Raw genomic sequence first — 12,834 nt, forward strand, 5'->3', positions numbered from 1 at the left:
AGCTGGTTCACTGGAAATGTTTTTCACTTGCATCAGCTTAATTCTATAGGGACAAATATACCGTTCGGTAATTTACATATAAATGAGGATATGTAACACTGAAAAATCATTTTGTTTGGAGTGCCCACAATTCTGAAGTGTGCCAGGGCTGCTGTGTGAAGATAGGTTTGTATATGGCAATATTTTAAAGGCCACACTTGGAACTGCTACAGCTTTAATTTTCCAAGTCCCATAAAAATCTTTTCAAGCATAAAAAGGGGTGGACAGGCCACCACACAAACAATGGACCCAATAAAGTGCCAGCACAAATATTGAACAAGATTGGAGGTGACTAGAATAGCACGCAACCTTGCAATAAAGAGTGTTAATTTTGTGGAAATCCCATTGTTCGGAGAGATGCACTGTAAGCTAAAGCAGCTTGCAATAGTGGTGTCAAATTTGAATTATTAATTGCAGGTATATCTTCCCTAAGGATTTGCCTAAGCAAAGTTTGCAAATGAACTGAAACTGGCTACAATGTGAAAGTTGTACATGTGCAGAGGCAGCATTTGAAGGACTAGGAGGCCATTATTTTAGTTTCTGAGCTAGGTCTTGGCTGTGTGACTTATGAGGGGTGATTTCGGAATCACTTCTTTTGTTAACAAGCACTTTTTCGCTGAAAAGAGAAAGGGCTGGCATTTAGCCTTTTCACCAGTCTTGGAATAAAGTGAAGGGGGGTGGGGGGAATCTCCTTGCAGCAGTCTCTAGCTCACAAAAAACCCAAGTTCATCAACAACACAGGTTTTTGATGAGTGAGAACAAAGGCCAAGACTAAAAAAAAAAAAGTTAATGAAAATGAAGCTTTTAAATTGTATTTAGGAATGTAAATAAGTGACCTTATTTTCAGAAGTGCCCAGCACCTACAGTTCTCAGGGAAGTCAACTGGACAGATTTTGCCATTTCTGTTATTTTAGGGAAATGGATTAATTTTTTTTGGCCACATACCCCTTTACCTGCGAAATATTGCTGCTTGTACCTCCACCCAACACAAATCTGCAATGTTCATTCCTTAGGAAAAATATCAACACTTAACAACACTGTTACTTAACACGTCTGCATCAGTCAGAAGCTCCACTGCCATTATTAATAGTTAGGCACAGACCCCTTGGCAACGTGCCATGTGCCCCCAGGGATATGCATACCTCAGTTTGAAAATCACTGTTGTAGAGGAAAAGATCTGATCAATAGGAGGCTCAGGAATTAGCATGTGTGAACACAGGCACCTTAACGGGACATCTAAAACCCTTTCTTTGGATGCTTCCATCCTTTCTTTGAATGCTTAAATTGGCAGTAAGGCACACTTGAGGGCTAGATCCACAGCTCACTGATATCAGAAGAAAAACTCCTGGGGGTTACACCGGGGTTTGGATCAGGCACTAACAAGAGTATTGATTCCCTTTGGGGAAGTGCCGGTCCGACAGTCCTATCTGGAAACAGGGACCTCCATTTAAAAAACGGCCTGGTTTCATCTCTCTCCCTCTGTTCAAAATCCAATTAAGCAGCGACCCTGCTGTTCTCATGAGCCCAATGTGGATCTGACGGAGAGGCTGACTTCCTAACGCCACTGAAGCTGACCCTCAGCACATCAGCTACACAATATAAATGTCAATGCTCCCACATGTTTGTGCCTAGCTCCAGCCCTGTACCAATTCCACCTCCCAAAATTAATGGTTCGACTGGACAAGAAGAGGCACTGTGAAGGATTATCGCCAACTGGGTGCAGGAGAGAAGAGGATGCAACTGTGTAGAGAACTTAGCCTCTGCCGTTACTCTAGCTGGTGAATGGTAGCACCTTGCTATTGCTATAGGATGCTTATTGCATCTGATATATCAAGCTATCGAAAATAGCACTGTTACAGTTCATTACGTTAATTCAGTTCTATTCATACTGATTACTATCGGGCATATGAGATGTTCTCCTAACCTTTTAAATAACTATCAAACACCAAGACACAACAAAGCAATTGGACACGTAAGTACAAATGACTGTAAGGCAGATGTACTGAAACTTAAGTTTGCAGTCTGACTTTAAGTTGTTTATTTAATTTATTATCCGTTTCTATTACAGACTAAGAACTGGACCTTCAGGCGCCCTAGACCAGCACTCAGAAAACTTGAGAAGTGGGGGAAGAGCAAAACTTTAAGCTTCTTACACTATCAAGAGTAGCCAGAACCAGAGCAGAGCTGAGGATCTGGGCAGAAAAGGTTAATTCAACATCTGATGTAAATCAAGGGTGTCTCTAATGAAGTCAAAGGAATTATACCATGTAAATAAAACTGGCATGATAACAGGACCAAGCCCCTTTTAACGCACTATCCTATATACCATGCTATACATTAGAAATTTCCACGAGAGCTCACAAGAGGGTAGGCTTGGACTTCTTGCATCAAGCTTGCAAGCAACGTCTGGAATTCTATCTCTGTTCCTCGTTTGTACCTGAGCTACCATTGTTTGACACAGGGCTATCTTTGCCGAGGATGCCTGCAGATCATATTCTTATATTACTTTACTTTGCTCCCTATGTGGTTTTAATAGGTATCCCGACTACATGCTGAAATATAAACCATGAGAATGGCATGCATGGGTGCCTGAGAACTTTGTCTTTCTTGCTTTTGCTTTTCAGGTGTTTTTATGTGGCACGGAAATATGAACAGGTGTGGTGAAGCGTGAAGAGCCTTGTGGCACACAAAAGCAATTGCTTTCACAGATATGGGGTTTCCTATAGAGGACAGGGCACTCTTAGCATTAATTAGGCTGCACATTTAACTCCATGGTGACTTAGCACCTAATCCGTTGTCAAACAGGCAGAACAGCTTGCGTGAGGGCACAATGCTGTTAGAACAGATGTAGAAATGCACAGGCAGCCAGCGCGCTGTGGCTGAACATCAGGCTCACTGACTGAGAAGACCATCACAATAGGCAGGACTAATGGGCCTACACGTGGACCACGCGGATTGTGCAAGCTCTGCACTATTTTGCTCGTTGCATTTGGGAGTTAAATGGAGGAAGGAAAAGGGAAAGAAAACTTAGTTCTCCAGTGAAATGGCTTCACAACTTTCAGTGCCAAGTAGCTAGTAGAGCCTGGCACAGAAAAACTGCTTTGGAAATGGCCTTTGTAGCTTATACACTCCTCAAAGCAACATCCCACCCTGGCAGCAGTGTGTCTACAAGCCCAGAGTTCAGAGGCCGTGGATGAAGCTCACAAGCCTGGACACCCAGGTGATCTGCTACAGAATGCACTACTGCAGCAGATGAAAACCAGAAGGGCATACGGTGTCCTAAACACAGACCGGTTCTTAACTTAGCCCAAGTCTGAGAGCTGAAATAACACAGAGCTGCCAAATTGTTCCTCAGGGCCTGAGTTACCGGATCTGACCTAAGTGCTAAGGAAGGAAAACTGCAACTGCTGACCAAGGAGGGCAGATGTTCAAAATCTGACTAGTGATTTGAGGTTTTTTAATATTTGGGTGCCCAGCTTGAGAAACCTTTAATGAGTTCTGAGCACCCAATTTCTGGAATTAAGCTCCGTTAAAATGCCTTAGATGGTACACTCAAAACTTGAGGTATCTCCGTCTTGTTATTTTGGAAATCTTGGCTTTGAATATATTCATAATAGCCTCTCCAAGTTTCCTAAAACAAGCCATAGACCTCCTGTCTCAGTGCCAAAACCCAAGTTAGATGCCTTAGCATCAAATCTATTCCACATCAGTGAACACAGCAGGAGGACCTAAACACATTCCTGTGCAGAGTCCTATCAGACGGTAGTTGCAAGATATGAATTTGCTGCTGTGAACCCATCATCCCAGAAACTATGTTGACATAGGGAAGAGGGTCTTCACGTATAGGCTTGCTAATGTAGTGAGGTGGGCATTAAACTACATTCACCGGGGAGTGGAGAAAAAAGCCCAGAGGTAAGTAAAGAGCCAGGGGACCTGGATAAAAATATAGTAAGGGGAAGCAACAGCAGAAGCCTTAAGTAATGTTCTTGGGAGAAGCACAGGACAACCAGTGCTTATATACCACTGTGAGATGCACCAGGATCAAACAGGAAGAACTGGAGGACATAGTTCAAGCACAGCATAATGATATCACTGGGATTACAGTGACATGGTGGGATAATTCACTGACTGGGGAATGGTCACAGATGGGTACAGCTTGCTCAAGAAGGATAGATGGGAACAATGGGGGAGGTGTTGCCTTGTGTTTAAAAGCAACGTACATGTGTTCAGAGGTGCAGTATGAAGTGGAAGGTAGACTTGTTGAAAGCCTCTGGGCAGAGGCGAGAGCAGCAGGGAGGATGTCATGGTAGGTGTCTGCTACAGGCCACCAAACCAAGAGGAGGAGGTGAATGAGGCCCTCTTTAAACAACTGATGGGAGCTTCCAAACTACAGGACTTGGTTCTCACGGGAGACTTTAATTATTGGGACAGCTGCTGGAAGGGAAACACAACACTGCACAAGCAGTCTGGCAGATTCCCGGAGTGTGCTGGGGATACATTTTTGATATAGGAGAACATGACAACTAGGTTGGGGTGGGGGAGCTCTTTTCAACTTGCTGCTCACAACCAGATTAGGAAGAACTTTCTGGCTGAGAGGGAGGTCAAGGATTGGCACAGGCTACCTAGAGAAGTGAAATCTCCATCCCTGGAGATTTTCAAGAGTGGGTTGGACAGATGCTTGACTGGGATGGTCTAGTCAGGGAAGATAACCTTGTGAGATCCCTTCCACCCTTACTTTCCTATGATCAGTTAACTACCCTCGTACTTCAAGCAGGGATCCTTCCAAGTCAGGAGTTACAGATTAGTTAGACCGTAGGCTCGTTAGAGTAGGGAGCCTTTTTTTCTCCTGTTTTAATGCGTCCCCTAGCACAACGCTTCTAGGCGATTCAACCATGCCAAAAAATAAGACCAACACAAACAGTACCAGAAGGAGGCTTGCAACTTCTTATTGTGTTTCCAGAGCCATCGAACTAGAACCTAGCATGAACCACCAGATTCATTTCCAAAGGACTGACAACAATGAAAATAATATGCAGACAACAAACCAAGAGAAGAACCATTTCATCTCCAAGCACCCAGGACTGGTCAGCTTACAAGCTGTTCGGCATTTGCTCCCCAGTTCACTCTGTGCATAGTCCTTGTGGCTCCTTTAAAGAATGAATCTGTAAGGAGAACGGGCTCCCTGCCAATTAGCTTTTATCTACAGCTCACATTTTCTGGATAGATTAGATATCAAACCTATTTCACAGAAGACACAACATCCTTCCCATTGCATCATCAAATGAACATCTGTTGCTATAGCACCTTGCTGTTATTTCCTAGACAACCACAAATGTGCCAACAGGGCTCTCACTCACGACCCAATCCAGTTCATTTTTAATACATATTTTTTTAAAAAGGCAGAGGCTGGTGAATGAGAAGAAATGCTGGCAGAGCTCAAAGTTTTCCAGACACCTCCGGGCTCAATTCTGAAAAGCCCGAAGACTTGCTGTGAAGGCCCAAGAGCTCTCACTATCTGTTTTTCCCACCGGCAGTTTGGGGGGGAGATGCACCCCACAGGGATGATACCAACAGATTAAAAGGAAAAGAACCAACAGCAATCACTGAAGTATGAACATTTTTCTAATGTGTTTCAGATTATTTTCAAAAATATACAGATACATGACCCTTCACAGGCACCATACTCTGTGGCTATTCTGCCTTCAACATGTGTCATACAAAATTAAACCAAGTAAAGTACATTTTAAAAGGTTCTAGGTTGCTGTCCTGGATCAACCTTAATGATAGATAAACACAATTAATTAAAAAAAATATAATCTCTACACTGCATTATCCCAGAATCCCATTATTTGTATGATTAATTATGTCATTTATCTTAATGGTTTATTTTTGCCTTTCATTTTTATTATTGGGAACCATAATAATTTTCCCCCTTTCCTCCAGATGGTGCATTGTAATTAATGAAATGAATGTCTCGGTGTATGTGCTATGCAGCGTAACCAAATGTTGCCCTTCAATCCTGAACCGATGGACTCCACTATGTGTTATGGGGTGTACCTCTTAGAGAGGCCAACCAAAAATCTCTGTAAAGAGTTCAGAACTCATAAACCCTGCAGCAGATTAGCACTTCTGGTGTGCAGCAATGCATGTGTAGACACTAATGGGGCTGGCTGGGGCACAAGGATGCTTTGGTGTGGGGTTGCCTACTGGTTAGCTCCACACTGAAGCACCCTTATGCATTGGCCAGCCCTTCTGTAGCATGTTGAGCTTGGTCGGAGCAGCTCTAGGCTGGCAAGCATGTGTAAACGTGGCACTGGGAAGCAATAAGCTCCAGTGCAATATGTGCTGGAGTTTATTGCTGCGCATTAATATGTGTGTGTAGATGCACCCCCTGAAGACTTGAGTGAAGACCTGTCACATGTTACTGCCCAGGTCCAATAATCTGACACGGACTGCCTGGAGCAGACCTGGTTACTGATGTGTTATTACTACACCAGCCCCTTCTACCTGGCATTTCCAATGGCAGCTGAGATGTCTCCCAACGGATTCACATTCCTAAAAACACCACCCTTGCTATTTTTATTGTATTTATTAAACTAAAGTGTTCCTTCCTTAGAGGAAAGCAGATTGTTTCAACTACACTGCTACACCAAGAGTGCAAGGCTATGCCTATGAGAAGCCAAATCCCAGTTAGCCATGCACTGTTCTCAATTGATATTTATTTAAACTGGATGTGAAAGGACCTCTGGTAGCTACCTGGGACCTTTCACTCATGCCCTCCCCAGGCAGCTGGACACTTGAGTGAACGATTGGATACAAAAAAGGCCAGAACCCGTTCAAGTTGGAGGGCCCAGGCTGGCACGACATACCCATACAAGATATTTAAAAGTACTGGTTTTGGAGGCTGGGCAACATGAGAGTTTCACAAGGCAGAAGGAACTCAGAGAGAAAGCAGCACCTGACCAGTGGAGCAGTGGGGAATTTTTGTTTCATTTACAATCATATTTAGAGTCACACAAGGAAAATCCAAACACAAGAATTAGCCTCCACGCAGCATGCCAAGAATAAATCCCCATAAGGGACTTATGGGCTGCCCCAGAGTCTGCACATGCGGTAGAGACAGCACAGAATTTGGCCTTTGGTCTTCACGCTGTCTCTGCCTGGTGGGTTTTGGCAACTGATTGGAGGCTGTACCTTGTTTAAAGACGCTACAGTAAATACCAGTAACACCGAGGAAAGAACCAGGCAAGTGAACCATATGTGAAAAATCGGACCGTACTCACCGTGTCACCTGTCCCAGGTTTTTCCAGAACAAGTGGAGGCAGCAGTAACCCCGTTGGAGAGACTGGGTCTGGGTTATGTGCCCCGGTGCCTCCTTCCACCAAGGAAACCACGCCGTTGCAATCCACCGAGCTGTTTCTCTTGCCAGTGTGTGTGTAGCTTGGCGTAGCTGGGTGAGACACGTGGCTTGCTTGACTCTGCATGCTTGGGCATCTCCCCAGCCTAGGAACTAAGAACGAGCCACGGTGGCTTTCCGTTTCCCCAGCAGTACTGATCTCATCGTCGGCAAAATCTGTTTCAGAGCCGGTGTCTCTGCCTCGGAGTCGGAAACTGAATACACTTCCATGGCTGGCTTTGCGCTTCAGCAAATTTGTACTGGGACCATAACTAATGCCAAGGAGAGTCTGGAAACCCCCAGAAGGGAAAAAGGGGAAAGAGAAGTAATATTTTGCAACACATTTTTGGGAGCGAGGAAGGTTTTGTGTTTCTTCAGCTATACTGGGAGACCAGCAAGTGCTGTTTTAAACCAAGTGGCTCAGAGAAAGATTTGATTTAGCTCTGTTAACCTGAGCAGCATTTAGAATTTGAATAACTGTTCCTACCCACGGGGTATTTTTTTAATACATCGCAGTTAAAGACATACTGCAACGCGAAGGGTGAAGGCTGTGTACACCTAGCAGAAGGATACTTCCTTTGCTCCCACTCCTTCCTCATCTGATAAGCATGACAAGATGTGGGAAAGCAGTATGAGAAGCAGAAGACTGGACAGTTTGGGGAGGCCAACCCCAGTTTATAGTGCGATCAAACATCTTCACAGAGGGCTAGGGAATGAACTCTGGAGTGGGATGTCAAGAGATAAAGGAGAAAGGTAGGAGAAGAAATTACAGGGCAAATGTAGAGAAGAAAACGGAAAAAGAAGAAGAAGAAGAAGAAGAAGAGGCGGATTAAAAAAAAGGGAGAATAAAGAAAAATGACTTGATACCTTGTGGATTAAATACCCTGATGTAAGTGTATTGTTGGCATTTGCAATGGGCTCATCACCTAATACATGATGGTATCCTTGACAGCCATGGGTGGATCCAGGGTTTTCTAAAGGGGGCCATGGTGACAAGGTGCAGTTGGAGCACCTGGGCCAGTGGGGGACACCAAGTAGCTGAACAGGGAATAGAAAGGAGAGGGACCCACTTGCCACTGTTGCTGTCCACAGCTTACCTGGGATCAGGGGGAGCCCCAGAGCTGGCCCTTCCCTACTTCAGCTGGGGAGCTGAGTTCAAACAGGGTGACAGCACACAGATTCCTCCTTCCAGTGCCTGCACCCAGCCCAACACCCACCGTCCCCGGCCCCCTCCCTTGTATCCCCCACTGCCTGAGAGTAGGTGCTGGAAAAGGAACTCGCATGCCACTGCTACTGTCCCCAGCCAAGCCCAGCACCCCACACAGCCAGTCCCCACAGACCCTGGCTGGCGCAGAGCAGGAGCAGCTCTGGAGCGCTCCCTGTGTCTGTCAGCAAGGGACAATGGCAGCAGTGATGGGGGGTGTTCTTCCTCCCAGTGCCAGCTCCTGGCCAGCAAGTGACATGGCTGTGGTGGCAGGGAGCAGACGCAGGATGAAGAAACCCACCCACTGCTGCTGCTGTCCCCTGCCAGGCCTGACCTGGCACCTTGTGCTGCCACATCCCACATCTGGAGTGGGGCAGGAGTGGCTCTGGGGATCCCCCTATGCCTGAGTTAGGGGGGCAGCAGCAGTGGCAGCAGAAGGGGGGTTTGATCCCTCCCGGATCCACTCCTATTAACAGCTACATAGGATTGCTGAGGATGATACCATAACGTTAGCTACCAAGAATGGAAAGATGAGAGAGCATCAGCTGTGGTGAAGCCCAATCTTAAATGTTAAAAAAAAAACCCCAAAAAACCCCAAACCTGAAAAAAGACACTGATTTACTGAAATAAATTTTGTAAAATATGTAAAGATTTAAAGTCTTTCCCTTCTCTGCTGTCAGTAAAAGGAGACTAAATGGAGGAAGGGTATTTGAGTGGACATTAGGATTTCTTTTTCTCCATTTGTTAGCTTTATGAGAACATTTTACGTTCCAAATGCTCACTGATAGGGATCGAAACTTTTCTGGATCACTTCCCAATCAAACTCTTATCTCACTTCCTCTAGAACACAGCATTAAATTGACTGCTACCTGATTTATGCCAGTGCAATTAAGATACTGTAGTACTAATAAGTGCATTATATAGGGTGACACCTCATTTTGACTGCTACCAATTGCCAGCTGGTCAAAATTCCATTTCTGGGTTTCCATAATACAGTCACTGCATCTGATTCCTTATGGCAATGTGCTTACAACAGCTCAGATATCATCTGTATGGTGATGACTCAGCCTTGATCCCTCCAACCATGCTAGGCATAGCCTTACAAAGAAGATTTACTATAAGCCTTGAAATGTGTCTTCTATGTTTCTCATGCATATAACATCCAGGGGCAAGAAAAGAAATCAAGAACTATTAATCTAAGAAACAAACCGATAAATATGCAGCTCTGATTCAAGTTCATTCTGGAACCTGGACTCTTGAAACTCATTCAAAATGAAATAAAAGAGCAATTCTATCACAAACAATGGCATGGTTAGAAAAGAAACCCACTCACCTAATTAAACAACCACAAAACCTTTGGGATAATGAAACCTGGGTGGCATTTTTAGAAGCCTGGCTCTATGAAAATTTTGAGAGCTAGGAAGCCATTAATTTGTCACATCTACTTACATCACTTACATGTCTTCTCTGCACTTTTTATGGTTGCCAAATGTTGCTAAGTTTACTGACAATAAAGCATTAAAAGACTGCCATCATTATATGGCCTTTCACCACTAACAAATTAGTACTTTAAACTCTGCCCTGTAAAGCATAGACAATGCTAATATATGAAGTTGCTTATCATCTGTTGATGTTGCACTAGTTGCAGATTCATATTCACATCTCTCAGTAATATTTATACTTTTTTGAACAATACTCTTACCCCAGTTCTGCTTTTTTTTCCTACAAGACAAAGTGAAAACAGTGCCAGAATTTTTTACTTAAAGGTGACTAATGAAAGAATAGAAAAGGAAAATCTTGAAGGTCTTTCTTTGTATGTCAGGAAAAAAAATAAAACAAATGCAACTTCTTTTATTAGCTTTGCAGGTTACTTCTAAGACTATTACTAGCTCTGCTAAAGGCATGAATAATAGAGGTGAATTGATATTTTTTTGACTAATTTTTTTTCCACTGGAAAGGGAAATTCTGTATATTTTTTTTTTAAATCTCTTAAAAACAGTTGGCAAAATACTTTAGAGGGGATTTTTTATAGACTCTCAAATTAAAGAGTTGATAAGTTTCTCCCTACCATTTTAACATAGAATTTGCGTGATCCAGGAATGATGGCTAGTGTCTAATCCTTGGGTTTTGCTGTAAAGTTTTAATTACAGCACTCCCGTTCAGAACCCAGACTGTCCATCAAAGCACAAAACGAAATAAATCACCGCTGACATTTCTTACCATTCTTCTGTGACTGCCGTCGTACTCAGGTTTGGGAACCTTTTGGTCTTCTCCACAATCTTCTGCCCCCGTTGACTTCTTTTTCTTTCTCCTATTTCTTCTTTCTTTGGCATTTTTAGATGCTAAAGGTGACATTTCCAGTGAGCTAAGTGACAAGGAGTCGATTCCCTTAGCAGCCAGCGCCTGCAATAACGGAGAGAGCAGACACCATTTGTGAGGACTGAAATCAAGCAAGCTGTAATGATCTGTTCTACAATTATTTCTTATTGATACCTTTCATTTTACATGGCAGTTAAAATATTTAAGGCGGCACTGGGTCACAATATTTAACTTTAAAACCACTTCACTTGGTTGAAACTTGTTTAATAAAAACCTATTAGCTTCCCTATTTCAGTGCTGGAAATGTTCTGTTTCCCTTTGCCCGGTAGCAGGCTCGCCAGCAGGTAATTCAGGATAATGAGTTGCTAGGTCTAAGTGTGGGAGTGCACATGTGTAAGCCATGCCTTCATCCAGGCAGTCTTCTCCTTACTTAGGCATTGGCAGAGGCAATACAGAAGAATAGTTTACTCAAGATCTAGATCTATTAGCATTCAACAATTAGTGCAGTCAAATTAATGGACAATATGGTGTACACACCTGCAGGTGCATGCACCACGTCATCCGTATACCTGCCAAACAAAATCAGCTAGAGTGGTGGCATTTTAAGCCTATCAAGCCTTAGCCATGCTCCTGTAATCAAGGCTGAATAGAGGGGAAGCGCCTGCCACTGAGGGACCTCTTTAGCCTTTGCAGGCATATACTCGCAAGACTCAGTAATTCAGCTGGCACATTTTAGAAGTAAAATCTTATCCCCAGCAGTGGTAGAGCTAACTCTGATTAGGGATCAGAGGCAATAAATGTATACCCTGGGCATGAAAGGAGATAAGATGAACTGTACCATGCCATGTGCCTCAGCACCACGTGCTCTACACCAGCTACCCTACAGAATCACTGTGCAAAAGTATGGTAACAGAAGAGCTGCTGGACACCCCAGCAGAAGCCAAATCTGAAAGCCTGGCAACATCATGCAATGGTCTTGAAAAGCAAGGGGATAGCCAGGAAAGAAGAAATCAACACTTTGGAAAAGATTTTGCCACCCAATGTTAACATGGATGAAAAGAGCCAAGCATTTGCACCAGTGTAAATTGGGAGATGTGCCACTCCATAAAGGTGGATGGAGATTTGAAAAGAAACAGTCCCTCTTCGGGATGCCAGCCTATTAGGAGGGGCTACTTCCATTTAACGTCTGCCTTTCACTCTTTTTTCAGCCAGAGCAGAGAAGGGGCTAATATAACAAATGAAAAAATCCTACAGGTTCTCAAGCACAGAACAAATGTAGGAATCCTCCTCATTATTGTCTGCAAGACACCAGCATCCAACAAACAACCAGCTCTGAGAAACGGAATATTCCCCTCCTCCCACCGGCATCAGTTCAAGTAATGCGGGGAAAGTGCAGGTACTTAAGAGTCGTAAAAGGAATCAATCATGTATTTCAAAGAGTGCGGGCAGCTCCCTTTATCCTCCATCAAACGGAGAGTTCAGCACAGCAGCAAAACTTAATTCCTCTGAGATATATCTGCCATGAACAAACTGCTTACAGTGGCGAAGGAGAAGGAGATTTCATACTCTGGTCTGGGCCATTATTCTAATAGACCATTGGGTTTTTGCATCAGTTGATTTTATTGCCATGCTGAGGTACTTTTCAAAGTCTGCTGGTGTTCAGTTCAGGCTTAGGACTGTGTTAAACCAATTATACAAGCTGACAGATAGACTCCAAGCAGGCCTATCAATTCTAACTGTGTTCTCTTTTTATTATCTAGCATAGTCATGGGCTTGAAGTGTTTCAATTTTCCTTTGTGCTTGCCATCGTATTTTTGTTATCTAGAAAAGAGTATAGATGGTACTATAAAGGTTATCTGACACTTCCTATTATATG

General features: G+C 43.7%; 1 protein-coding gene across 1 annotated transcript in view; it reads right to left on the bottom strand.

Moving 5' to 3' along the window:
* Positions 1-12,834, bottom strand: part of LOC102565252 (sodium channel protein type 5 subunit alpha) — a 309,008-nt gene that overhangs the window by 154,051 nt on the left and 142,123 nt on the right. Inside the window, exons 11-12 of the mRNA XM_059729221.1 lie at positions 10,860-11,042; positions 7,323-7,724 (exon numbers count right to left, since the gene is read on the bottom strand). Coding sequence (XP_059585204.1) covers positions 7,323-7,724; positions 10,860-11,042 — 585 coding nt within the window. The remainder of the gene's footprint in view (positions 1-7,322; positions 7,725-10,859; positions 11,043-12,834) is intronic.

Source organism: Alligator mississippiensis, chromosome 5, assembly GCF_030867095.1.
Source record: "Alligator mississippiensis isolate rAllMis1 chromosome 5, rAllMis1, whole genome shotgun sequence".
Taxonomy (NCBI): Eukaryota; Metazoa; Chordata; order Crocodylia; family Alligatoridae; genus Alligator; species Alligator mississippiensis.